The sequence below is a fragment of the Drosophila subpulchrella genome, chromosome X, assembly GCF_014743375.2.
Source record: "Drosophila subpulchrella strain 33 F10 #4 breed RU33 chromosome X, RU_Dsub_v1.1 Primary Assembly, whole genome shotgun sequence".
NCBI classification, from domain to species: Eukaryota; Metazoa; Arthropoda; class Insecta; order Diptera; family Drosophilidae; genus Drosophila; species Drosophila subpulchrella.
The window spans coordinates 24,891,107-24,919,106 of NC_050613.1; the positions used below are offsets into that span (position 1 = coordinate 24,891,107).

Consider the following 28,000-nt stretch of genomic DNA (forward strand, 5'->3'; position numbering starts at 1 on the left):
ATTAGAAAAACATATTTTTAAAAGGTTGTGGAAAAAAAAATTGATTCAATTTTTTTCAATATTTTTTACTTGAATATTTTTCTAACACCATTTTTTTCTCTTTTTTCGCCTCCTTTATTTTTGTTGCTGTCTCCAGTGCGTTAAAACGCCAAAGGGGCGTCCCTCTCCCACTCCCACTCACGCCCCCACACCCCCGCCAGTAGTGCTCTCCCTTTCGCACTGCTAACGACAAGTGACAAACACAAGTTGAAGAAGAAGCAGCCGAACAAAAACAAAAAAAAAGGGGGGAGAGGAAAGAAAAAAGTTTTTTGCGACCAACAGTTGACAGTCGAAAAGCATTTGACATTTTACCTTGGCACGCACACAAGCACGGCCAAGTGCGAAAGGGACAAAACGCGGGCAAATGTCACTTTGAAAAATGCCATTGGCTCGGCCAGCGAGTGTGAGCGAGAGGGAGCGACGGCGGGAGGCCGTGAGAGCGAGAGAGCGCCATTTTGCGCATCTCTCAATGAAGCGAAAGGCAGAGCAAAAAAAACCAGTTGCTTAGCAACGCCCCCTCTAACCGCAATAAAGAGAGAGGGAGAGCAGCAGCAACAACAACAGCATACAAAATAGGAGAACAACAACAGCAACAGCAGAGAGCAGCAACAAAAACAATGGTAAGCACACTACTTGGAGAGGATCAAAAAACTAAGATCCCTAAAAATTAAAAAAAAAAAATTTTATGACATAAGAAAAAATATTACAAATATATTTTCTTCAAGAAATAATTTTCTTTTTTTAATGTTAGGTAAAAAATATTAAAAACTCAAGATAGCAACAAATATTTTAAGTTTAAAAATCAATTCAATATGTTTGTATGAAGTTAAACGAATACAGTTAAAAAACAAAAAAAAACCAAGGCAAAAATATATGTCATGATAGATATGGATTCGATATTACCCAAAAAAAATTGAGAAACATTTTTGCTTTATTTTGAAAAGGATGCATTCAAAAATTTCACTTTTTAAGGCACCTATAAAAACACAAAATAATCTTTTCAGTTTTTTTAGAATGATTTTTTTAAAGTTTTTTTATCTCTTCACAAGTTTGTTGATTTTTTAAGCCCCAAATGAGAGCGCCTGAGAAGCTGCACGAGCAGCAACAACAACAACGGCTGAGAGAGCGAGAGCGCCAGCGACTCCATTGCAGCGCCGCTGGCAGCGCAGTCCGCGTCGCAGCAGCCCCAGAGCGACACACGCTGCGTCTCGCTCTGGCGCAGGCGAACCATGGCGAAACTACTCGCCCCATTGGGCTGCGTGCGTGCGAGCAGTGCGCCAACGCCCATCTCTCTTGCACCCAGGCGCGCCATTCGTCGCCGCTTCGGCTCGCCGTTCGTGTGTGTGCGTGTGCGCTCGGCTGGCCAGTTTATCGGTAATCGGGCCGTCCGCTTTGCCGTCGCGTTTGCCGTTTTCCGTTTTCAGTTTTTGTTTGACGTTCGCGTGAAGCGCCCGCAAAACGCAAAACGCAAGACGCACGAAGAAACGCTCGCAAGGGAGGCACGCAGCCGTTTGCCGTTAACCGTTTACCGTTAGTCAGCTGTTTCCGTTCCGCCGCGAAATCGAAAATCTCGAGAATTTTTGCGTTGTTCAAATTTTTTTGCAAGTGAGAATCTTGAACAACAAGAGGAAGCATACAAATATATATAAATATATATGAGGAAATCATATAGGAAAACCAAGAAATCGCAGAAAAGCTGAAAGTGCAAAGTGCTCAAAAAAAGGAAGAAAAGAAAAATATACACACAACTAAATACTGGAATATAAGGAAGCAGAAAAGAAGAAAATTATTCAAAGAGGAGCCGAATTTCGCGCTTTGTTTTTGTTTTGCCAAATTTGCCGCCGGCACACACGTGCTATTCCCCTCTCGCTCGCACCTGCCCCCAGCCTTTATGTGCGTTTACCGTTAAGTGTGTAGGTGGGGTTAACCCGCTCCTCTTTATCTCTCTCTCTCTCGCTTCCACGTACACCCCTACACACACACACTCACACTCGCGTCTCGAACACACACGCACGCGGGACTTAACCCACTGACGCCCCCCAAAAGGCAAACGCAACCAACTCTTAACCCCCCCAAAAAAAAACTCCATCCCCCGGCATCAAGATATTCGACAACAAAATTCTCACCGAGGCCTCAAAAGCGCCCCTGAGGGCCGTCGCACTGGCGTCATTTCTGGGCGACGGGTTCGCCGCCCTCGGTAGCCGCGCCCCCCCGCCCAAGGACCATCTGATGGCGTTCGGGGCGGTCCTACACACCAGCCAGCACAATATCGGTAAGTGATCGCTGAAGGGTTAAGCTCTGAGGGCGAGGGCCTAAGGGGCCTCCGAAAGGTCCTTCAAAAAGTAGTTGTACAAAAGTGTACTTTGGGGCTGTGCTGCCATTTAAAAGAGGAGAGAGGTGAAATAGAACGGAAGGCACTGAGAGCTGATAAGGGGACACATTTCTTAAAAATAGAACTTTAACACATTTTTTCTGGATATATCTTTAAAAAAAGTCAGTCCTGAAAAAGGCTAGAAATGGAGCAGGGCTGAGGACTACAAAATCGTTCCTATCACATGCTATCATAGGATGGAAAAACCTTGAAATCTAAAAGAAATTATAGAAATCCTCATAGAAAATCTTAATGGATTATGTTTTTTACAATAATACATTGTAAGATTGTTCCCTTTTTATCAGATCCTAAGTTCATGTTTCTAATCTTGTGGGTTCTAGCTCTTACCAACATATTGACTTAATTTTTTATCTCCATATCATTGAAAAGCATCGTAGAAAAGAACAGGGATAAAGGGACTAAGCTTGGTTTCATTAGGCCATTACGATCTTCAGATTTTATGGAATAAATTTTCGGGTCTAGGAAAATGGGAAAGATCAGAATTAATACATAGGTAACACCTGTTTCGAAGCTCTATTATTTTCAGATACTGTCGTAGACACAGCTTTGTTAAAAATGATATTCAAAGGAGTTTTATTTTAAATGATCTGTAAAGTGTACATATTTGAAGATAACCCCTTCAACCTTAGCCAAATTAAATTTTGTTATTAAAATATAAGATCCAAGAGCCTTAAATTTTAATAGATATATTTAAGCAATGTTACAAAAATGTCCCAGGCTTTCGCAATGGGTTAAAAATACAATTCTAAAAAGTAAACCTTCGGAAAAATAGATATTATTCAAAAATGGTCTTGCGCTCCATGCCGACGGTGTTTTGGCGTAGTTTTCCACTTCGAGGTAAAAAGTAAATACGTATAATAATAGTTGGGATTACTGCGGTCGAGAGTCCTTGAGTGGAAGAAGTCAACCCCTTCAAGGATCGTGGAAATGGGAATGCGATCCCTAGATGTTGGGTTAGCGACTTCGCTTGCCCACAATGGGTTAAGATGGCCAAGGAGGTTTTTAATGGCGACGGCTGGGCAGGAAAAAAGTTTTTGCACTTTTGAACTTGTTTCCCTTTTTAGGGGATTGCCGCCGGGGGGAGGGATCTATGCCCCGACCCTCTCCCCCCTCCCCCGGGTCCATCTGCCGTCTCTTTTCCGCTCACCCATTTTGTATGCTTTTGAAGTTCCTGTTCCTCTGTTTTTGTTTCGGTTTTGTTTTTCCTCCTCTTGTTTTCCCGTTCGTTTTTGGACGGAAAAACTTTTGCGCAGTTGTCAAAGTTTTTCAGCTTCAGCTTCTTCTTCTTCTGCCCCTTTTTCTCTTCCTCTTCCTTTCCCCATCTTGTTGTTGGCTTTTGTTTTATTTCATTTGCTCTCCTGTCAAATTTTCACTTTTGCTGACTGTTTAATGTCAGAATAAAAAAAACTACAGAAAATAGTGAAAAAGTGGGAAACGGCCCTCTAAGTTTTATATTTTGCGTTTAGTTCAGAGCAAAAATGGAAAACGTTATGCATCTTTGTCCTTAAACCGACAGGTTTGGGACTTTCAGTTAAATTTTTTGAAAATAAATGTTTAAGGTCGAAATAAATTTTGAACTATATTTATCTTATTTTATTTTCCCCATTTGTTATATAATATTTATCCTACCCTAACTCAAGTTACAAAAAAAATTTGGAAAACGTATCAATGTATCAATGTATATAAACATTTATGAAAATGTCTTATAAAGTCTATGTTAAAAATAAATAACTATTTTTTAAGCCATATCCTTAAAACATATTTTCATATATTTTGTAATTTGAAAAAAATATAAATTTCTAAAAGCCAGTAAAAGTAATATTTTTAAAAGAAAACGACAGCCACAGAAATTAAAAAAAAACCTTTTCTTGTAACATATCCATTCCCATGGAGCTTCCTAATTCGAACTGGGGAACTTCGACTGTAATTGCATCTAAAAATTCTCCAGTAAACTTGTTGACATTGGACATGCAGCGGCAGACACCTTCCTCCCTCATAAATTGGCTACAGAACTCTTTGGGGTTCGGGGTTCGGGGAAAGGGGCTTGGGGCTCGGGGGCGGTTCAAGTCAAAAGCTGTCGACATTTGACTGGAAAATGGATGTTCAGGAAGCCGTAGACCCGTACAGTGGGGCTCTTTACAACGGCAGACTGATGCCAAGTCGAGTCATAAAGCTGCCAAGCTTTCTTCTTCCTGCTTCTACTGTTTCTCGGTTGGTTTTCTTCACTTTTTTTTTGCCATTTGCCTTACCCATTAGTTAATGACGGGGATTTGGTAGTTATGGACTTTAGTAGAAGTGGCGAAGATATATGATCATCTTAGTATTGGGTTTTCTATTTGGAGAACTGAAAAGCTAGTTAGGCGTTAGGCAGTTTTTTGAGGTTAAAATGATATATAAGAAATACTAATAAATACTAGACAAAAATATTTTAGTAATATTACTACAGCTCTGAGGGCTTATAAAAAATGTTATACTTTAAAAAATGTATATCCCACATACACTTTTAAAAGAAAACGCAATTCGGAATTGAAAAACATTTTTAAAGATCATTATAATAACTTGATGTGATGTTACATAACTATAGAAATTTAAAATATTAGAAAAAGTATGATCCTGTAATGATAGCTTCCAAAGAAAAATGGTTCAATATTTTATTATTTGAACTTGTAGTTAAAAAATAATCTTATGATCAAGAAATGGGCCTATAAAATTTGTAGGAATGTGTATTTCAGTATAAAGCCAAAAACCTAGAAATGAAATGATATTGAGAATCTTTTTAAGAAATTCCTTCTCTTCGAGGGTAACCCCAAGTTCCCAGCTCCTCCGCACAACATCCGCTGCCATTTCTCTGGGCGACTGCTCATTTTTCTCCGCAAATATCTTGGTGGCTGCATCTTTTCAATTTTTATGTTGCAGCTAGCGAACACGGCAGCAACCTCAACGGCAGCAGCGGCAACAAAAGCTCAGACCGGCAACGCCTTCGACAAAAGTTTGCGCTGCTGTTCATCAACATTTATGACTGGCCACAAAGGAAGATCATTACGATCCCGAAGATTACGACGGGGATCGTGGGGTTTTTTTTTTCCTCCGTTCCTCTGTTTCTGTGCAACAATATTTCCGTGGAAGCTTTTGTCCGCGCCTCCATGGAAATGTGATTTTTCTAGCCATTCTTAGCCCTTTCTGTTGGACGTTTACGACGACAGCAGCCTGGACTTCAACTTGTCCATCAACGGCTCTATGGATCCTTTCGCTGATTTATGGGGCAAGCGGCAAGAAGCACCGTATACACGGCAGCCGCATTTATGTAGCTGCCGCATTTAGCAACTTTAGCAGGCAGCTAGGGGTTAAGGTCTAGTTCTAGGGCGTGGCGCGGCCCATAAATTGCCATGCATAATGAGGCGTTGAGACCCTCTCTTCTTGTCAATATATTATGCGATTTTCACTGCCTTCTCGGGTGGTCGGTCTCCAAACTATCGGCAATCGGTTCGGGATAGTCTACTAAAGAAAAAAAAAGAGATCTCGAAACCCGTTTCTCGATCACCGCCACTTTCAAATTAAAACCCATTACAATAAAGTCGCCCGATCCAAGTCCCAGATTGGCGGAAGCCAGTCCAAATGCCTAATAAAACAAAATCAAACCACTTCGGAACTTGAAAATAAAAGCGTTCCCAAATTAAGCCAACCTTAAATGTTTTATATAAATGGTATTGTAAAAAAGGAAAACTTCAAAGGGGTTAAAAAAAGAATGAACCGTTTTCGATACTTAAAACTTTTATCATGTTTCTGAAAATCATCATATTATTTAAAATGCTATTCTGAAGCAAAACTGATCCTACAAATCATTAAAGTAATAATGATTATTTACTTAGGTTTGATAAAACTGATCTTAAAAATTATTAAAGTAGTGAGTGCAAAAGATATTTGTAAACATTTGTTGGGAAAGGGAAAACCCATTATTTGAATATGGATAACACGAAATCCTTTAGCGTAGTCGAGTTCGCCCCCTCTCGCTCTGCCCCAGCGCCTATCCCTCTCTCCGTCTCTGTCTGACGCCTGTCGCCGTCTCTGTCTCCGTCCCTGTCTTCTGTCTTCCGTCCCTGTCTGCTGTCTTCTGTCTTCTGTCCCGTGCTATGAAAGTTATGAGGGCCCCCCAACTGTTGGGAACTTTTCAATTTCTGCAATCCGGGGCTTGGCCCGAACCGAACCGAGCCAGAAACTGAAACTTGGCTGAAACTGAGGGTAAGGCAAGAGTAACGTCGTCGCCTGTCCCCCTCCCAGCGCCACCCCTGCCAAAGACCCCCTCCCCCTCCACCACACACACACACACACACACTCGCACTCATTTTGCAGTGCTTTTGGGTCGAAAACTGAAATAGTAATTCACATTCATGGTCTCTGGTGTCTGGGCCATGGTTTTCTGGGCTTACTGGTTCTGCCTCGGACTCGCTTCACTTTTCAAAGCCCCCTCCCCCAAATCGTTTTTTTGTTTCTGCCGTTTTTTATGGATTTCTTGGGCCATTTTACGATTATTTTAGAGCTGTCAATAGTCCGGCAACGTGTGAGATAATTTATATGCCATAAATTTCATTTGGCAAACTTCTGCAGCCACTTCCTTCGACCGCCCGCCCACCCTTTAACCCTTTTCCCCCCCCTTTATTCCCCTTTTTTTTAAGCTTTCTTAATTTTTTCTAGCATTTTTCTGCCATGTTGTTTCGGTGGCTTATCGCCTTCTTGGGGCTTTGATTTACAGCTCGGCACTCAACAGGTTAAGCCACCTAACCCTAAAAGCCTCTTTCTCTTTCTAATTATAATTTACTATTACACCGAAATTCTTCCCGGACGGTTCTTCTCGTACACCCCGAAAAGTGGAGAGAAGAAGAACCAGAAGAAAACGGTAGCCAAAGCCTCGGGGATTGATTTATAACCGAGAGATTGCGAAAAGCCCAGCGCAAATGGAGGAGAAGATGATGGAGCAGCCGAGATGATGCGAAGCAGCAGCCGTGGAAAAATAAAATTGAGCAGGAGGTGCACGGAAAATAAAAGTTGGGTCTGGGACTCAAAGATATAATACTACAATAATTTATTGGATTTCATATTTTGATTCAAGAAATATCTTAATTGGTTTACTATAAAGGTATATCATAAAAACCATAAGCGATAGATGCTTTTTTGCACTTCGAAAGGACTATACAATATAAGCTCACCATAAGATATTTTCTAAACTTTTTTACAATGAACCTTTTTTGTTCCTAAAAATTCTTACAAAAAGACATTTCTAAATGTGTGTATGTATATAATTTCCAATAATTTCAATTTGATTTTAAAAATATCTTAATTGGTGTACTATAAAGGTATAACATAAAAATCAGAAACGATAGATGCTTTATAAGTTTAGTACTTTTTTGCACTTTGAAAGGACTATACAATATGAACTCACCAGAATCCATAAGATATTTTCTGAACTTTTTTAAAATGAATCCTTTTTTTTTGTAAAATTTCTTACAACAAGACATTTCTTAAATGATGTGTATACAATTTCTAATAATTTCAGTATAGGTTTAGTAACATCGATCTTATGGACTATAATTTATTAAATTTCTTGTTTGATATATTTGTGTTATCAATATTTTGTCGAGTGCACCAGAAGTTGTGGCTATTTTTGCTGAGTTAGCAATTGAGCCACTTGATGCTCTCACGCAGTTTTGGGCCAGGGGAGAGGGTATAGGGTAGAGGGGCCAGGGAGCAAGGGGGCGTGGTCGCCGAAGGAGGCGTAGAATCAGCCAGAGGTGGAGTAGAGTAGTGCCCAGGCTGACCTTTAACCCCCGGCCCAAAGTCACACAGGCTGAACCCGCGCGGGAAATGGAAATGAAAAGGGAAAGGGAAAGGGGGAGAAAGAGACTGTCTCAGGTCGAGTTCGTTCGGCTTCGGCTGGAACCAAAGAAAAACGATCGCGGAGCAGATGACCGCATCGAACGTCGATTCGTTCCAAGTGCTCCAGCAGCAAAAGAGCAAAGCGGCAGAGGTTACAACAGCAGTTGCCTTTGCCGCCCATCACACGAGGTTTTCAAGATCGTTTTCCGGACTCTGGGAATTTATTGGAAGGCCTTATAACCCAATTTGAGCTATTAGAGGAGGTATACCACCAAGATTTCGGTATCGTAAAAATTAAATGATATAAGAACCCAATGATATATAATAAATTGATTAGAAAACCCTGAAAATATATAAAGAATCTTAAAATATATCATATAAAACTTAATTTTAAAAACTCTACAATGCTTGTGGTACGTAGAACATTATTTCTAATTAGAATCCTTAATATGAATGCTCTATAAGCAGTAGGTTCTTGAAAGAAATGCTTGTTTCTCCTTTCTTTTTTGTAGGTTGTAGTCTTTTTCATGCGTGGGTGTGGACGAGCTGTGTCCCCATATCATCAATAATCGTGGGGAAAATTTAAAGAAAGATCGGCATAATGATCCGTGTAATGCTGCTGCTTCTTGGCAATCTCTCCGTCTCTTTCACCATCCCTGTGGCCGTCTCTTTCTACGCGGTGTGTCCCCAACTTCTCCACTCATCATCAGCATTACAATCATTATCATCATCATCATTGCCATCGCCTCGCATCAATTTGTTATGCATTTTTATTGTTCGTTTATTAATTTGATTATACGGCTGCATTATAAAACTCTCTGCCGGCGTCGCTGCCTCAGTCGACGTCGCGGGCGCCAAGAAATTAACGCAGCTCTTACTTTTATTGCTCGTATGCAAATTAATTAATCAAAATCCGACGCTCCGCACACACTTGCCAGTCTCTTCTTTATGGCCTTTGTTGGTCTCTTCCCCCCCCCCCCATATTTTCTTATATTTCTTCTTTTTTTCCCCGATCGTTTTTTACTCGATTTTACCTTACTTTTGTTGTGGCCGGTGTTTGGCAAATCATTTGCGGCGAACATCAAAACGCAGCAGGAGCGGGCTAAGTCTTATCAATGGGGCCCCAAGTCCAAATGAACCGCGCATTTCTGACCAACCGGAACCAATCGAAACGGTTACGAGTCGAAGCGGTAAAGTATTGAATGTTTTGGGATCTAAAGGAGTGCTTGCACTTGGATCGGGAATATTTATGATATTATGAATATGAAAACTATGGAGAGCAAAAGTACTTCTTACTATAAGTTATTTAATAGCATCTACTGTTCATAGTACAACTGAATATTTTCGAATTAAAAAGAGCTCTTGAATTTGGTTCGGGAATTTTTATTATATTTGTAAACGTTATACAGAACTATAAAAACTATGGATGAGAAAAGTTCTTCTTATTACAAATCATTATTAATTTACCAACATTACCAAAATATAAATATTAATGAAAAACGATTAGTTCAAATATGATAGACTTAACTAAAACATCACAATATTTAAACAAGCTGAATGTAACCCAGTCATTAAATGTTGTCTCAGTGGTTCTTAAGCTCTTCGAAATTTAAATCGCTTAGCATTTAAAACGACACTTGCTGGAAATCAAAACGAGGCCAAAGAGGAAAAACGGGGAAAAAATTTCACCCCAGCTCCAGTTGACTTGATTTTTCTTATCGCTGGAACAGACGTACCCCCAGTCGTTTCTTCCGTTTTTCGCTGGCACGTTCACCCCTGTCGCCTGTCCTTCGTCCTGCGTCCTTCACCCCAACCCAACCGCCGCCCGCCGCCCCTTTTTGGGTGCGTGTCCTCAGCTGTTCCTGCTCCTGCTCTTGGTCCTGATGCTCCTGATGCTGGTCCACTGATAAGCCTTGTCAAAAGTTGACTTCCCACCAGAGGGGGATGATAATGTAATGGTGCAAAAACGGGCGACTCGGGGCTACGTGCACTCGCATTCAAGGTTAAACTGAGAAGAGATTGCGATAAAACGATAAAAGAATTTCATGTTTATGTTTCGGCGGCGCGAAGAGCCGGGGGTGGGGGGGGGGGGGGATGGGAAGGGTAGGGGAAAGGACATAAATTTTGAGCTTATCGCTTGGCAGCCTCAGATAAACTCGCCCCCGAATGGTGACCGCAAACCCCGGGCCACCCCTAAAGAAGTTTATTTATCGATAGTCAAATCAATGAAAGTGATATTTGATATTATAGCTGAGGGATCCTTAAAAAACCATGCCTTGATCATAAAACTATCATGTGATATTTGATATTTTAGTAAGCTGTAAATCATTGCATGTAACAGTAGTCTCAATACTTGTCGATATATAAAATCGATAAAACCGATATTTGATATTGCGCTGTAAATCGATTAAGGCGAATCGAAAAATGTTATAGCTATTTAAATCAATTTGTTATACCTAAATAGGTATACTGCAAATATTTATCGATAATTAAAAACAAGCTACTTCAAATCCAGCCATATAATAGATTTTTTTCTAATGTTTTGACAAGTGAATCGCTTATTAATTGCGTTGAACTGCATCTCAGTTAATTACTCTCCACTATAATATCAATATTATGGAACTTACCCCTTCACAATCCCATTTTGGCTTCTTGAAGCGGCATAATTTAATTTTCGGCTGCTTTAAATATCCGAAAAGTCCAGTTGGCCACCTAAAACAATATCTCATCGATGTATTGATACGACTTTCAGTCGCCTTAATGTGGGGCTGTCCTGTCCACTGACCAAATTGTTATTGCTACCGAGTCGAGTCGGTGCCAAGATTGTTTATTATTAATTGCATTTTGGGCTGGCAAATGCAAATGCAAATGCATCGGCACTGGCAATGCAAAACGCTGAACGTAGTGAGCACAATGCGCAATAAATTCTGCAAAATTAATGCGCAAAACCAATTAAAGGACAATTTGTGCCATGTGGCAAGCAGCTATGTCCTTGCTGCTGATCATTATAATATGCATAATATTATGCTTGTCTTGGCCCACAAAATGAGGGGGCCTGGCTAAAAAGTTGCCAACTTTGGCCAGGCTTCGAGCTAAATTTTGCCAATCAAAGCAGAAATTTTCCAGGAGGTTGGGGAAATGTTTTCGGCATGGTCAGGGGATGGGGGGTGGGGGAAAATTGCATACGCTTTATTTGGCACAAAACTTTAAACCTTTAATCGCATTAAGCGAACCGACTAAAGTCAGTCGGTGAAAAAGGGACCCTTTCCCTATTTGCCTTCGGTTGAAAATAAGTAAAATCTATAGATAGCGCGCATTCGACGAAGATACATTCGCATTCGCATTCGCACATTTATGAGCCACGCCCGCATTAAATATTGAAAAATGCAAATTTACAAATACATAAATTTTCAATGAATCGCCAACACCAAAAGCATTTAAAATCAATCAATGGCCAGCAGGGCAAAAAACAAAGGGCGCCCAGCAGGATTTTTGGGTGGATATTTTGGGGGGTATATTTTGGGGCGGGGGGTCGTATATTTTCCGACCACATCAAATGAGCCCGGCCAGGTAACCGCTGAACCTAGCAGGTGAGCGGCGCAGGAGAGTGTCGCAATATTAACAAAATAAACAGAGAGCAAAACTCCGAACCGAAACCGAACGAAAATCCTCCAACAGCAGACCGCAATGTGATGCACTTCACGTCCTTGCGGCCAGGATCTGAACAGGATGGTGGGATGTAGGGTTATAGGGATGTAGAGATGTAGGGATGGTGATATGGCGGGTTGTTGGGCTGGCAGGATGTCAGGATGGGCGCTGAAATGGGGACAGGTGGGCCGTTTCAGGGCCTGGTCTTTAAACAAAAATGAATTTTAGTTGGCGGGCGAAAATGTCGAAACAAAAAAGGGGTTTAAGCTCATAATGTCGCTGGGATAACTTTGTATGGAATTATATCTGCTTTAAATATTAATATATTAATGACCAATTAGTATATTTATAAATGGGTAATGAGTTAACTCCTGAAATTCGATGGTATATTACACAAAGAAAATAAAAAAAATAAAGTAGGTCTTATCTATCTATAAAAGACATAGAAATAGAGCTTTAAGTTAAAGTTAAGTTAAGTTATTGTAAGAATATCAATAAAATCTTTTCATGTTGGGTATGGCTACTTTATTAAATAAAATTAAAACGATATAGGTACCTTTGGATATTATATAGAAATATATAGATTTATTAAATATGTATATGGCTTAAAAAAATTTAAATTATTATAAAAACCGTCCACTTATAACAGGTAAAATGATATATGGGTATTTTTGTTTTGTACGTTTTCATGCATTTTCCTATAACTTTGCGCAAATATGCGCCAGTATCTTATGCAAACGCTGTAAAGCCCGATTCTCGTGAACCTTACTGGCAATATATATCCTTTTCCTGTGGGTCCTCCACAGCATGCCCCCGCATCCCACATCCCACATCCCCCATCCCACGTTCGATATATTTTTTGCGTTTTTCGTTTTGTTGAAATGCCATCAGCATTCGCAGGGCCTGACTTAGAAACCACTCTTGGGGGTTGTTGTGTGTGCAGTGCAGCCAGCATATCAAATAGGAAAGCTCCGCAAAATATGGAATAAAAAATTGGGAGAACCCTGGCAGAGGATGAGGATGAGAAGGAGGAGGAGCGGGGGTGGATGAGGAGATATGGGGGTGTCTGGGCTGCGGGGAGGTTGTTGTCCCGTTGGCTCGTGTTTGTGTCCATGGCACATCACTCATACGCTAAGGCTTATCATTGGCTATCTGTCTGCTGACAACAAACAAGAACAACGACAACCTCCCCAGGGGGGTGGCTTGGGTGGATAAATGGGGATGGGATGGGGTGGTGGCAAGAAGAAGAATCCCGAAGAACCTGAACTTACGAGCCACCCCAAAACTGTTGCCATCTCGCTCCTTCCCAGAGAGCTCCCCATCTCACTCTGTCCTTTTGGCCGAAGAAGTGTGATTTTTATGGGGCGACAAAAGGAGGCAAAAAAAAAAATGGAAAATATATATACACACACATATAGCCAGCCGAGAAGAAACGGAGGAGAAGAATCTCCCCTTGGGGGGGCCTATAAAAATCTCTGCAACTGACGACAATGTTGATGATGACGACTATGAAAATGGAGATGAAGATGAAGATGGAGATGGAGATGGCGATGACTATGAAAATGGTTGATGAGATTGAATTTGAGATTGGGTATCTTGAATGGCAACGCAGAGAGTTTAAGTTAAGAGGTTCCCTTAAAGACCGAACCATAAAAGATGGACTAATTGGCAGGAATTAATGTCTTTGGATTGCTTTTGACAAGCAGCAGGGATGACTAGCCTTGAAATATCGATATGTCAACATCAACTCATCATTCGATATCATTATCGATCTTTTTATAGGAGCTGCAATTAGTACAATATATTCAATATTTTGATTGAAAGTAATCAATTTTAAGATGCTCTACTTAGCCTGAATTCTGCATTACAATTTTTAGGTAGTTTTGGGATTTTTTTAAAATTATCGATAGTTTTCCATTTGCTTAACGCTTATTAATAAAGGCTTTTTTTCCATTGGGTATTAAAACTAATGAAGTTTAATAAAACTCGAAACAGATCAAAAGACAGAAACTAACTTTACTAAGGGCTGAGTATTTTTAAGTTTTCGGATACGTTTACTAGTATTGGCCAATTTATTTAGACCGTAATGGCAGCACCCCTTTCCTTTTCCGTCGCTCATTTGGCATCTTCTCTCGGCCATTTTTGTCATGTAAATTTCAGCTCATGTTTTTTCGTATTTATATTTTTGCAACACAGAGAACCGAGGAGGAACAGAGAGGGCCTGCGAGAGGAATACGCCTCCTTTTCTGTAACTCATGCATATAAAGTATCTGCTAGATACACAGACGTGAAGCGAGCGAATCGATGGGCTTTTGGGGTCTGAGGTGAGGCTTTCGGATGTAGATAGGCGGCAGCCCAGAAGCCATCGTCTCGCATCATGAAATTGTTTACTTTGCCATTATATTCCCCCCTCAGCCGCCCAGCCCCCCAAAACGACGAAAATATAAAGAGGGGGAAAAGGGAAACAAAAACCAGAGGCGGCTGAAAGAGCCCCCCCCTTCCTCGTTATTCATCGAATCCTGGCCAATATCGGAGCTACTCCTCTTTTTCCTCCTTATTTTTTTGTTTTTTTGTGTGCCTTTTCCTCTGTTACTTTTTCGAATTTATTTTTTCTGCACGTTGGCCTCTTTCATATCGGTTTGTGTCCATCGACTTTGTTTCTGCTTTTCTTGGTATTAAAATTCAGAGGCTGAGGGGGGCAAAAATGCATGTAGATGGGGGGCATTTAAATGCCACATCCTTTTATCGGAAAAGCAATTCAAAGAGTTTAAGGGGTTAATCCTTTGCGGTGAACTTGTTGGGTTGGGCTCATTAGAAAATGGGAGATCTGTAGGGGATATAAAATGTTAAGGCTAAAAAAATAAACCAGAGATTAGATAACGATTTTTTGCCCATCCCCATGATAAACATAATATCTATTTTGGAACTTCTTTTCCGCTCATTTCCATATCTTAGCCCTCCCCGTTTTCCACCTTCTCCCCGAACCATTAATGCTATTTTTAATGCAATTCGTTGCGCCTGATTTGACAATTTTGATTGCATTTTCCACTCGTTCCCTTCGGTAGCTCGGTTAACCCATGGCTGCCATGGGTCTTTCGCCCCTTTCGACTTTTAATATATGTATGTAGAGTTTTCGGAAATACAAAAATCCATAAAGAATATTAAATGTTGCGTTCGCTTCGAGGCTAAAGTTCAACCGCTTGGCTGCGGCTATTTCTTTTTTTTTTTTTTTTTTTTGTTGATATGCTTGAAATATTAATATAAAGCTTAACACCTATTTTTTTTGTGGTTGTTGTTATTGTTGTCATCGCTCCGCTCACACAAATTGCTCGCGTTAAACTTGTTAACATTTTAATTACATAATTAGTTGCGATATTAGCAAAATAAAACAACAGCAAATGTGTAGAAGAAAACAGGAAAAAATTAAAATAAATAAGACCACAAAAAAAAAACTGAATATTAATGAGTTTTTATGGCATATAAAATGGGCTGGGTGTAAACTTGAAACTTGAACAAGCGTAGTGGGAAGATTTCACGGTTGTGACTCCGGAATTGTTATGAAAATATTGTCAGAGGCTAGGAAAATATTATAATGGCAAATTCTGAAAAATATAAAAGAATCTTTAAGATACTATTTATAAAAGTATTTTTTATTAGTTAGTCAAAGCAGCTTTCCTGTTTGGAGTTACGATATCATTTTGCTATACATAGAATATCGGTCGATGGACCTTGTTTTTCCAACTTTTTCATATTGTGCAAATGTTTTGCAAACTCCCCTTTATCTCCGCGCTTTCCCATTTCCATTTCACTTCGGCCATTTGTTTGGCTTTTTCCTTCCTTGGCTGCTGCATTTCCATTTGGATTTTTGCATAAGATTTGCCAGCATACAAAAAAAAAAAAAAGTGGAAAAGTGGAGAAAAACATGGCTTGAAGAAGAAACAGCAGCTGGAAAAAAATGATTGCGATTGAGCGACGGTTGCTGCTGTAGCTGCTGGTTTGGATTTTCTTTTCCTTCCCGTGGCTTTAACATTTTAGTCACGTTTTCAGCTCTCTCGAGGGGACGGGCGGCGGTCGTCGGTGGGCGGGAGTTGTGGGGCAGGGCAGGGGGCGTAACCAACATGGCGCAGCAAGTGCTTTGGCAAAAAGTTGAAGCTGATTTTTATTATTTCCCATTTTTTTTTGCTCTGCCCCTGTGTTTTTTCTTTATATTTTTTTTTTTTTTTTTTTTTTTTTTTTTTTTTGTTAACTCTGCGTTGATGTCGAACGAATTTTTCACAGTTTGTGGCGCAGACGACAATGGTCAAAAGTTTGTTGTGGTTGCTTCTGTGGCCATTGTGCACAGTGGGGTGAATAGTGGCAAGAAGTAGGGATTCCTGGTGAAAAGTTGTGATAAAGGAGAAAGTTTGGGGAATTTCGGATATTTGTTTAACCAACAAAAGGTTAATAAAGAGTGCATAGAAAATAATAAGAAATATATAAAGTATATATCTAACTTTAAAGGGGCTTTTGCTAGTTTAAATGTTCAATATTGGGTTCCTTATGATTTCAAAAAAATTAATAAGAAAACAAAAAATCTGATAAATATAAGTTATATATATAACTTTAAAGTGGCTTTTGCTATCTTAAGTATTAACTATTGGGTTCTTTGGGGCTTCAAAAAAAATCCTTTTGCTGATGATCAATAAAAATATTTCTTTCAAATATGTCTAGCCAACTGTGCCTGGCCTCACTGTACTTTTTGTGGCCGAGCTGCAACATCAACGGCAGCTGGGGAACCGAGTCCAGTTCATTTGTTATTTTTCTCCAGCCCCATCCTTATATTTCCCTTCTTTATTTTTTCGGGGCTGGTCTTTTGGGTGTTGCCGGGAACGGCCCAGCGAGCCATGAAGAAGCTGCTGCATTATAAATGCAGTTAGTCTGTGGATTGCGGAGAAGCTGGAACACAATTATATAGCTATATGGCCATATAGCCAGGCTATTGGGCTGTGAGCTTGTGTATGCGAGCGCGGAAAATGTTGTGCAAAATGCTTTGTACGTGCTTCGGCAGCAACTTTGCACTTTTCTCCCAGTTTTGTCCAGCGGTCAATGGCTGCCACACAGATCCGCACAGGGAGAAAAATTCAATAATTTTAAAATCAACCAGTCTATAAAAATAATATATTTGTGGGCCCCATAACATCTGTACTTAAAATATGCTATTAAACACACTTATTATAATAAATACCAAAAAAAAAAACCAAAATAAATACCAAATTTCATAAGAATTCGCTGTTTTTTTTTTTGCCTTATAAGTGGGTTTAAAAACATCTTCTTAACTGAAAAGTGGAGAAAAGAAGAGCGAATATCCCCCAAAGAGAGTCAGTTGCGCCTAGAGCCGAGACATTTCGCTTCGTTCCAGTAGCGGGCAATTTTTCACATCGTTACATAAATTTCAGCGCAAAATAAATGGCCAACGGTAGCCAAAAGTGCACTCAACAATATTTAAATTGCGACACTTAAGCGGCAGCAACAACAACAACAAACACCAACAGCAACAACGTTGTCGGCGTCTGCAAACAACAATTTGTCGCTTTTTAAAAACGCGCCAGAAGGCACGAAAAATAAAGTCCAGAGAGCCGCCAAGGTGCCGGACACAACTGACAGAAGGCCAAAAAAAAAAGATATATACATATATATATATTTAAAAAACTGAAGAAGAGCCTGAATAAAAGCGCCGAAAAAGTGGCGAGAAGACAGCGACAACAGAAATTGCTGATAGGTTCAGGCGGCTTAACTACCAAAGACAACGAATTAAAAATGCCCTGAGTTGTAGATATAAATGTATCCTTTCGATGGAATAAAACTACTAAAAATATCATAGTCCAGCTTAATATGCAGATTAACTCGGTTCCTTATGAAGATCACTCACTTACATCATATAAATGTAAACCATATGTCTATATATTATTCGATATGATACCCTTAGAACAGTAAAAAATTGGGATAATTTTTTTTTTTTATTTAAAAACTATTTATATTTAATTATAAAGAAAACTCCGTTTCCTTTAACAACATACACAAACATCTACAAGTAATATCCCCAAGAAAACTGAACCAACTTTACAGTTAACAATTAGTAGAATAGCTCCACAGGCAGCACTAAAAGCGACATTGGCATCATCGGTAATCAGCAATCGGGAACAACAACAACAACCACAAAAACAACCAGAACAACAACAACAACAACAACGACACCAGAGCAACATGCACAGCAGCAACACGAACAACATTTAACCCAGGTCTTGCAACGCTTTTCGTATAGTTCATTGAGCCTCGAACCCGAACTCGAAGACAATCGCTCTTCTTCTCTCCTCCTCTTCCTCTTCCCGCCCAGTCTTGTGCTTCTTCTTCCTCGTCCCGCCCATTTCGTTCCGTCTATAAACGTCTATAACCTTCATTAAAAATTGTCTGCAGCGGCATGAAATGATTGATAACATCCGTCAATTTTGACATATGCGGCAAGGTCTGGACTTGAAACTTGCAACTTGCCACTTGCTGTTGCTGTTGCTGTTGCTTGTGCTTTGCTTATGCTTTTCAGTTGCTTTTGCTTTTCGCTGGCTGCTCGGTAGAAGGATGTTCGTTATAATTCTTCACTGTTCTTCGGGTCTCCCACTTGGTTGTTGTTCTTTTTGGGCTCTCTGTTAGCGAAAATGAGTCAATTCGTCAATCAATCAGTGTGTCAGTTGCTCATTTATAATGGCCAAGCATGCTCGTATTTTCCCATCTCATCCATCCAACCATCCACGGGGTTCATTCATTCATTTGGCCGGGTTTTATCAGTTCGCTCGAGGCAGTGGCTACTGTCGGTTGCACGGGGCGTATGAGTAACAGGGGGTATAAGCCAGAAAACAAAAAAAAACAGAGGAATGGTTTGGTATAGCAGCTCCCTAAGCTTTATTAATGTGGGTCATTGTGGGAGGAGATGGAGGAGGTGGGAGGGAACTTTTAGGGGTATGAGGAATATGATATATTTCGGTGGCAGCAGATCCAGCAAAAGGAATCCTGTTCGTCATCCACCTCAATTTGTCTTCTCGTTGTCCTCCTTAGCGAAGCTTCATCAAGCAACTTGCTTTTAGTATTTATAAAGATACTTGTTTCTGGTGTCTAAAGGAGATCTTTTATTTTTGGGTTAATATTATTTTATAATCATAATTTCTCTTCAATAGCTCATCTTGGTAAGCTCTAATATTTTAATTTTATAAAATATATATTGTAATATATTTTAAGCTCCCAACTTCCCACTCCTTGGGCCATCATATCGCTCCATCTTCTGGCTTTCTGGCTGGTATTCCTCCCACTTCCTTTCGCCATTCATGTTACCATCCTTCCCTTCTTCCTCTTTTTCTCACCTCCTTCCCTCACCGAGTTCGAAAACTTTTTGAATGAAAACAACATTTTCACACACAAGTTTGCTTTTTATTTGGACTCTCCGCTCCTTGGGCAGCCTCCAAAAAAATGTTTTTTTTTGAGTTCCTTCCCCTTGTGTTTTATATATTTTGTACCTGGTAACGCCCCCAACGGCCCCACCTGCAAATATTCCACAAACGAAGACAAACGTTTTGTTCGTCTTTGGGAATTATTTTTTTTAAAAGATATTTTCGCCTTTTGCAACTCCATTGACTGATTGACTGCGAAAGGAGGCAGCTTTTTCTGCTCCTTGTTCGCGAGCTTCTCTTCCTTTGTCCAATGCTCCTCCTTCTCCCACTCCTTCTTTTTCCACTGCTTCTTCACTCATTCCACTTCACTTCCCTGACTCAAGTTTCTCAGGCCTCGGGGCTCCATTTTAGCTTGGCCTCTATCATTATTCGGTTGCACTTCACTCGATTCACACACAAATTTGTATATATATCTTATATTATATAGGTATAGGTATAAAATATATATGTATATATAAATCTATATGCGTGTGCCACGCCCCCGAAGACCGCCCTATCTTCTGGCAGAACTAACAAGGTGGAAGATCCCAAACCACAGACTTGTGCACAGAAAATTAATATGATTAGCTTGCCATTAAGCTGCTTTAAATGTTTCAATTATCAAAAACGAATCTTATTATTATTTGTATATTTAAATATTACAATTAGAAGATATTTATCATTTCATATGATAGTTTTAAAGATCTGTTTAAGTATACTAAAACTGTATTCTTTTTGGCCACTAAAAGTATTCCTGTAAGTTATTCAGAGTGGCATTCGGACATCAGTGAAAGGGGAAAATAGGGAAACACTCCGGGAAGTGATGCAAAAAGGAAAATAGTTGGAAAAACCGGGTGTTACCACTCCTGCGGGCAGTTGCCAAATTTATCTAAGTGCAAAATGCAAAGTGCAAATTGTAAATCCTCAAATGTTTGCATCCGTCCAAGGCCACGCACCTGGGAATTGCTCATTTACAGGTGGGGTAACAGTATAAAAGGGGGAGGGGGGGGATTTGGTAGGTGTGTGTGTGTGCCCCCCCGCACACATGTGCAAACTTAATGAGGCAAGCAGAGCGAGGTGCTAATTTGCGCCTCGAAGGATTTTCCGACGCACAGTTGAGTGCTCTCACATCCCGCTCTCCCACTTGTTTTCCACTTGAACTGACCGCTGCTTTTCCTTTGCCGCCCAACCCACCGGAACCCCACAGTTAAAAGGTCACCGGAGGTCACGCTACTAATTGCTTGAGCTCTTGATAAGTCGAGGAAAATAACAGGAAAATAAATAATAGGTTCCGTGTTTGGTAAAAATAAAATAAATATGTTTGGTAGGATAGCTTACGGAATAATACAGTTGGGGAGTGAACTAGGTAAATATGATGATAAGAAGTCTTCATAGAAGATACATTTGAATGATGATAGCATTTGTATGGCTATTACAACTAAAGGTACTAGATTTACAGGTATTATGTTCTGAATAAATATAAAATACCCATCTATAAAAATAATATAAAATATCTTTTCTTCTCCCCAAACAGGTCGCAGTGAACCGCCCGTGGGCGTTGGCGATCCCTGCGCCGGATGCAACAAACCCATCCTGGACAAGTTCCTGCTGAATGTCCTGGAACGCGCCTGGCACGCCTCCTGCGTCCGCTGCTGTGAATGCCTCCAACCGCTCACCGACAAATGCTTCAGCCGCGAATCGAAGCTCTACTGTCGCAACGATTTCTTCAGGTGAGTTTTTGGAGAGGGTAACGCGAATTCTTCAGTCATGTTAGCAAATTGTCGATTTCTCTAAATAAATATATAAATTATGTTGGCAGAACTATCAACTGTTTTACTGAGATCATAACTAAGAAAATAAACGCGAATTCTTCAGTCATATTAGCAAATTGTCGATTTCTCTTAATAATTATATAAATTGTGTTGGCAGAACTATCAACTGTTTTACTGAGATAATAACCAAGAAAATAAACGTGAATTCTTTAGACTTATTAGCAGATTGTTGATTTGTCCGAATAAATAAATAAAGGCAAAACTATCGACTGTTTTACTTCATCTTACTTAAAGATTTGTAGAATTTTTCAACAAATAATATATGGAGGAATCTAAAAACCCCACAATAAGTACCCCACACTCAACCCCACTCGCTTCCATTCGATTAAATCCACGATTCCCACTAGAATCGATTGAGAAACGAAGGCTCAAAGCCAGAAACAGAAATAGAAACAAAGCCGGGACAAATCAAAACCGAAGCAATTAAGTCAAGTTGGCAATCGCGACTTTTGTGTTCCATTTGATTTCACTCCGTCACCTAGCTTGGCTAATTGAAAAAAAATCGAGGAAATGGAGAAAAAATCTCTAGAATGGCTGGCGAAAGCAATTAACATGCAAAATACCTGAACAAATCAGAATGAAATCAAATCCGGTGGTGGCCCCTTGCACTTCCCTGATTCTCCTGAAAGGGCGAAAAGTCGACTAGGTGTCCTATCAATCAGCGCCAGTTGAAAAAGGTTAACAAGTGACGGCGACAGACAAAAGAAATCCATAAGGGAGAAGGGTTCCAAATGGGGAAATGGGAAGCCAGGAAGCTAGGATATCAGGATTGAAAGGGCCATTCAATCTCAAATTGATCTGGGCCAGGCCCAGTAAATATCTATAAAAAAACGATATAACCATATTTTCAATATATAACTATTGTAAGGGAATTTCGATTATATTGATCCAGGTTCTTAATTGAATTTAGAGCTTATGGGGATATTTGTAAAGAAAAGCGGATTCGCTTAAAAACAATGAAGGGATCTTAAAACAAATGAATAGAATTTTTAATTTATAACGTTGCTGAAAAGGCATTTATCTATATCATAGAGATTATAGAACCTGGAACCTAGTAGAAAATATAGGCTTTACTTTACTTTACGATTTTATTGTTCCAGGTTCTTAATTGAATTTAGAGCTTATGAGGATATTTGTAAGGGAAAGCGTTCTTGCTTGAAAACAATGAAGGGATCTTAATATAAATGAATAGGATTTTAATTAAAAACGTTGCTGAAAAGGCATATGTCTATATCATAGAGATTAACCTAGAACGTAATGGAAAATATCGGTTTTACTTACTTATAACGGACTTATGGGTTTATTTGTAAAGGAAAGCGTTCTTGCTTGAAAACAATGAATGGATCTTAATACAAATGAATAGGGTTTTAATTAAAAACGTTGCTGAAAAGGCATATGTCTATATCATAGAGATTATAGAGCCAAGAACGTAATGGAAAATATCGGTTTTACTAACTTATAATGGATAGGGATAAACGAATATAAATATAAACAAATAACCTATAATCTTTTGTATCTCCGCTCCACAGACGTTACGGCACCAAGTGCAGTGGGTGTGGCCAGGGTATCGCGCCGTCGGATCTGGTGCGAAAGCCCCGGGACAAGGTCTTCCACCTGAACTGCTTCACCTGCTGCATCTGCCGCAAGCAACTGAGCACAGGTGAGCAGCTCTACGTGCTGGACGACAATAAGTTCATCTGCAAGGACGACTATCTGCTGGGCAAGGCGCCATCCTGCGGCCACAATTCGCTGAGCGGTAAGTCCTTTGAGTATATTAGTACAGCAAAGATACTTTTCTGGATAAAAACATTAAAATATCTCGATGAGAACTCTTCTACAGGTCAAAAATCATTAGGATTCGAAGTATAGTATTAAGAATTATATCAAAACTTGATAAGAGGATAGAATCTAGCTGTTTTGGCCCACTACTTTGTTCTCCATTGATTGGAGTGGCCTAATCGGGGCTCCATAAATTTTTCGGACATCCCCCAATTGGGGCTCATCTTTGCTAATGAGAGTCTGCCCTACACGGCCCCTCTCCATATATAGACCCTCTAAAGCCTCTCACGTATCTGCAATTCCATCAGCAATAAATACAAAATTACGCATACGACACGTGGAACGCTTTTGGGTATATTTAGGCGCAATTTGTGCCACGCGCTTTCTGCCCAAAAATATTTTAATTTCTGACGCAGTTTGTCTATTTGTTTGCACTAATTGTTTATCGTTTGCCATAGAAATATTTGCCATTCAAATTACCGTGGGAATAAAAGAAAATGTTGCCATTGTTTTGTGCCTTCTGTTGATGCTGGGTGTTGTTGTTGCTGATTGTTGATTTTTCGGGCGTAGCATTTTTCCATTTTTTTTTTTTTTTTTGCTGCCAATACTGTTTTCCTTGGTAATCCCGGAAAATATATATTTTCCTGCATTTTTGCGTTACCAAGAAAACCGTGCAAAAGTCATGGGCTAAATGCTTGGCAAATATTGACACAAATCGCATAAATAAAACAAAGTCATGCATAAGATAATAGGAAGCAAGTACACACAGGATAAGGGGGATTTGGGAAAACTGGAGGGTGAAAGTTGCATTAGGAAATTAAAATGGGGAAAAATATAATCCCATGCGGTTTGCTTAAGATACATTTTTTAATAACATTATAAATAGGCTACCCAGCTTTTAATTACAAATATATCTTTAAATATTTTTCCCTGCATTCCCCGCTAATTTAAAAATACCGTTCTTGGAGGAAAAAAAAACATACCCATTAAAGCTTCTTTTTGTGGCATAATTTTCGCATTCCTTGCGTGGTCGAAAAACCCAACAAAAAGGCGGGGAAAATGGAAAGGCAGCTGGGAAAAACTGAAAACGCATTAAAGCCAAAAGCAGCTGCAAAATTCGACCCTGCCTCTTCGCCTTTGTTTACCCTTTTCACTCGACGAGCAAAGTTTTAAAGGATGTGTGTATGTAGGTGTGTGTGTACGAGTGCGAGCATGGGTTAAGCTTTAAAGTTGGTCGAATAATTATTTGACGTTTGCCAAGTTTTCACTGGCCAAAAGCGGCAATTAAGGCTTTAAAGATACGCCTAAAAAATGGGGAACATTTTTTATTAAGTATTTAATATATATGAATATTTTTTATAGCTGTTAATGGGTTAAATTTTATATTTTATTCTTTATTTAAATATTTAGTTTTATATTTTTTTTAGAATTTTTTTCAATTTTTTTTCTTATAAAAACATTTTTCTGATTTTTTCCTCTAATTTCTAGAAAAGTATCAATTCTTTTTTCGTATTTTTCCTTTTAATGCTTTTTCAACTTTCCTTTGGCCATAATTTTCCGGCAAGAAAAGAAAATCAACAATATGAGCTTGGAAATTTGCTCGCATGTGGGCAAAAATATTTTCGTAGCATACTTAGCGGCGTTAAATATTTCAACGCTGCCATTTTCTCTCCCTTACCCCGGAAAGAGAGAGAGCGTGCGAGAGAGGGTGAGAGAAATGGAGCAAGACAGAGAGAGCGGCGGCGAATGAGAGAGCGACTTCTCTTCGCAGCTGCGCATTTAACGGGGGAAGAGAGAGCGAGATGCAAGATGGCCAAGTGATGCGTCGCTGCCGACGTCGACGCAGGCAGAACAAAATGGCTGCGAGCCCCAAAAAGTAGGCAAAAATGTAGACCCGCTTTTCCCACTCTCTCCACCACTTTGCATCCATTAATAATGTCTTGCACCCCAAAGTTCCCAGTAAATCAGCAATAATTATTATTTATTTTCCCCCAAATTGTTTGAAAAATACATTTTTGAACTGAAATAAAAGTGGATACGGAAAATGACTTAAAATTCTAGGGAAATGCTCCAAATGCTGCACGTCTGCTGCTTTCATCGATGCAGCGACGGCGACTGCGCTGCCGCGTCGCAGTCGGCAGCGACGTCGGTCCAAAAGGAGCGCAGGTCATTAATGTTTTGATTTTAATTGCGTTAATTACGTGCAACGGATTTTTCACTTAGCCACAACACAAGCCCCACAAAGAATTTATGCAACTATTTTTTTTTCCCCCCCCGACAAACGCAAAAAAGTGTCACCACATCAAGTATACGCCTCGTTGTCAAAGAAAACAAAAGAAAATACTAAAAAAAAAAACCATGCAAAAACTATCAACATTTTTAAAAAGGAAACGTGTGATTTTTTTTTTGTCGCTCTCGACGCGTTAATTTATTGCTTGTCATATAAATTAAACTGTTTGCTGTGTGATAAACAACAACAATGAATGGCCGGGCAGCGGCGGCGTAACTGAGGTAATAAATCAAACTACAAATAAAAAATAATAAAAAAGAGCCAAGAAAGCGGGGAACACAAAGTGCAATGGGGTAAAAGTTTTTGAGATAAAACTTGGTAGCCGAAGAGCGGAATGGGTCCCATAAAGTGCTGAAAAAACGGGGCAGATAGAACTAATTACCAAGTGTTTTCAAGTTCCCGGTTCAAAGTATCTGAAATGATAAATAATATTTTGAAAGCCCCAAGGTTATTATATCTCTAGGTTTTTTTTGGTTTTAATTTAAGTGCAGATATTAAAACAAATATTTGTGATAATTTAAATGCAAGAAAATTCTTAAAATAATTTAAATATTTGTAAAGTATAATCATTGTTTTGCTCTTGAAAACTCGACTGTTAAATTGAAAGTGAAAAAGGCAATTTAAAATGCAACCCTTTTGAAAAAAATTGAATTAGCCAACTTTCCGGCGTTTCTCTCCGCCCCTTTAAGCCTTAAACTTTGTGAGTTATCATCAACACTTCAAATGACTTACGGCACTTCTGCATAATCGTGTGGGAGTCCTTGTACATATGTATATCTATAGGGATGCCTGTATATTGTATGTGTGAGTTGCGTACTTAATGACCCTTAAACGACCTTAACTCCAACTTGGCCTGTTGTTTCCGAGGGATTCTGTTGTTATTTTTATGACGGCCGAAAACAAAATTTTTATGAACCCACACAAAAACACACGTTCTCCTCCTTCGCCGTTTTATGTGCCTCCTGCTTTATTGTCCTGTTTGCTTTTGTGGTTGTTGCCGCTTTTGTTGCCCTCTTACGCCTACTTTTTCTGGTTTTGTTTTGCCGGCCAAAAGGGTCAAACGCATATGGCCAAAAGTCCCTAAAGTTCATCTTCATCTTCATCGTCTTCGCTTTATCTTTTTCTCAGCGATAAGCAGCTGTTGTTGCGTTGGCCTCTCTTTTTTTAAAGCCAATTCCACATTAAAGTCGGCCCAAAAAGTTAAGCTCTCAGGGTAAAAGTCGGACTTTTTACAGGGTAACAACGTGGCGTATTAGTAATTATATAGTATGGTGCTTATCAAAGATGGGAACCTTTCTGAGATTACTTAATTTGGTATTTTTTTTAGTTTAATATTTATTTTTCTTAAATTTAATTATCTTTTAAAAAATATCTAAGGTGATAATATACTGTTGTATTTTCCAACTTTTCTATCTGATTTCCCAGTAAGCCTTTCCTAAATCAAAGTAATGGGTAACCCTATATCGTATATCCTCCCTTTAAGTCCGTTCAACCACATGAAATATACCGCAGATTTACGGTTGTCATTTTGCCGGCTGGTCACGTAATATAGTACTCTTATTCTCGATGGGCCCCCGGGTAAATCGCTTCAGCTACGCCCTTGGCCCTTTGCCACGCCCCTGCCGCCCCCTTTTAGCCGCCGCCTCCCCCCTTTGATTCGCCAACAGCCTTGCGGTTGCTACTTCTTCTTTCTCTAGGAGTTTTTATTTTCATTTTTATTTGCAGTTTCAGTTTTTGCAGCGGTGGCAGTTTTTGTTCAGTCAGTTTGGTTACATCGCATCTATATGTATTTACACACAGAAAATAAAGGTGTATACCCAGGAGTTATAATAATTGAAATAAAATTGTAACTAGACTTTTGTGGTATTTTAAGGTGTAAAATTGTTTATTGCCATGTATTTAGCGAGTATCTTTTTATATTTTTTGATTTTTGAAAATTCTTATAATGTATTTTATGGGCTAGTTTTTATTTTAGGCTACTAAGCCCAAATAATTTTTAAGCTACCAATACATTTTGCATAAAACATGGATCTTTGGCAGCTGAAATACTCTTTTTCCCGTGTAAATATATATATATACATTTATACACCGCTATATAAGTATTTATATGTAGTATATTTTTTTTGGTTTGGGGCCTTGCAGCTCGAAAAGTTTATGGCTTTGGCTGCTGCGGCTGCCTGTGGTCCAATCTGTTTCCCGTAGAAAAAAATATATAAAAAAGCGAAGAACCGAAGGAAAAAAGTAAAACCGTTAAAGTTTATTTGACATTTACTTGGGCTATTTTTTATTTTTATGACTCCCTGGGTTTTTACTTTTTGTTATACACGAGACTGACCACAACGCCGCCCTCTCCCCTCCCCTCCCCACCCCGTTTACCGACGGACTTTCCCTGCGCCTTTTTAATGCTTTTTTTCTCACTGTATGCTCGTTGGGATAATAAATTTGCGGCTATTTTGGGGCCACGAATTTAATACTTTACCGATGTGCGATAAAAAAAAATAAAAAAAATGTCCGAACCGAACCAAACCAAAAAACTGGTACCTTCCTCTCTTCTAACGCCTTTTCAATGCCTTCGTAAATCATTTGGCCAAGTGCGTGTGTGCCTTTTGTGTGTGTGCTGTGTGTTGCCAACTATTTTCCATAAAACACGGCTTTGATTTGTGGCGACCAAGAGGGAAAATAAAAATAAAAATAA

The 28,000-nt window shown here is 39.4% G+C and overlaps 1 protein-coding gene across 2 annotated transcripts in view; it reads left to right on the plus strand.

Annotated features, from left to right (window-relative positions):
- The first annotated feature begins 1,481 nt into the window (after positions 1 to 1,481).
- Positions 1,482 to 28,000, plus strand: part of LOC119557867 (LIM/homeobox protein Lhx1) — a 55,496-nt gene continuing 28,977 nt past the window's right edge. The window contains exons 1-3 of one of the 2 annotated variants that reach the window (XM_037870866.1): positions 1,482 to 2,311; positions 20,939 to 21,134; positions 22,766 to 22,992. In XM_037870866.1, coding sequence (XP_037726794.1) covers positions 2,269 to 2,311; positions 20,939 to 21,134; positions 22,766 to 22,992 — 466 coding nt within the window. In that variant the 5' untranslated portion in view covers positions 1,482 to 2,268. Of the gene's footprint in view, positions 2,312 to 20,938; positions 21,135 to 22,765; positions 22,993 to 25,222; positions 25,527 to 28,000 lie in introns of those variants that run through there. The other variant, XM_037870867.1, reaches the window with a different exon arrangement.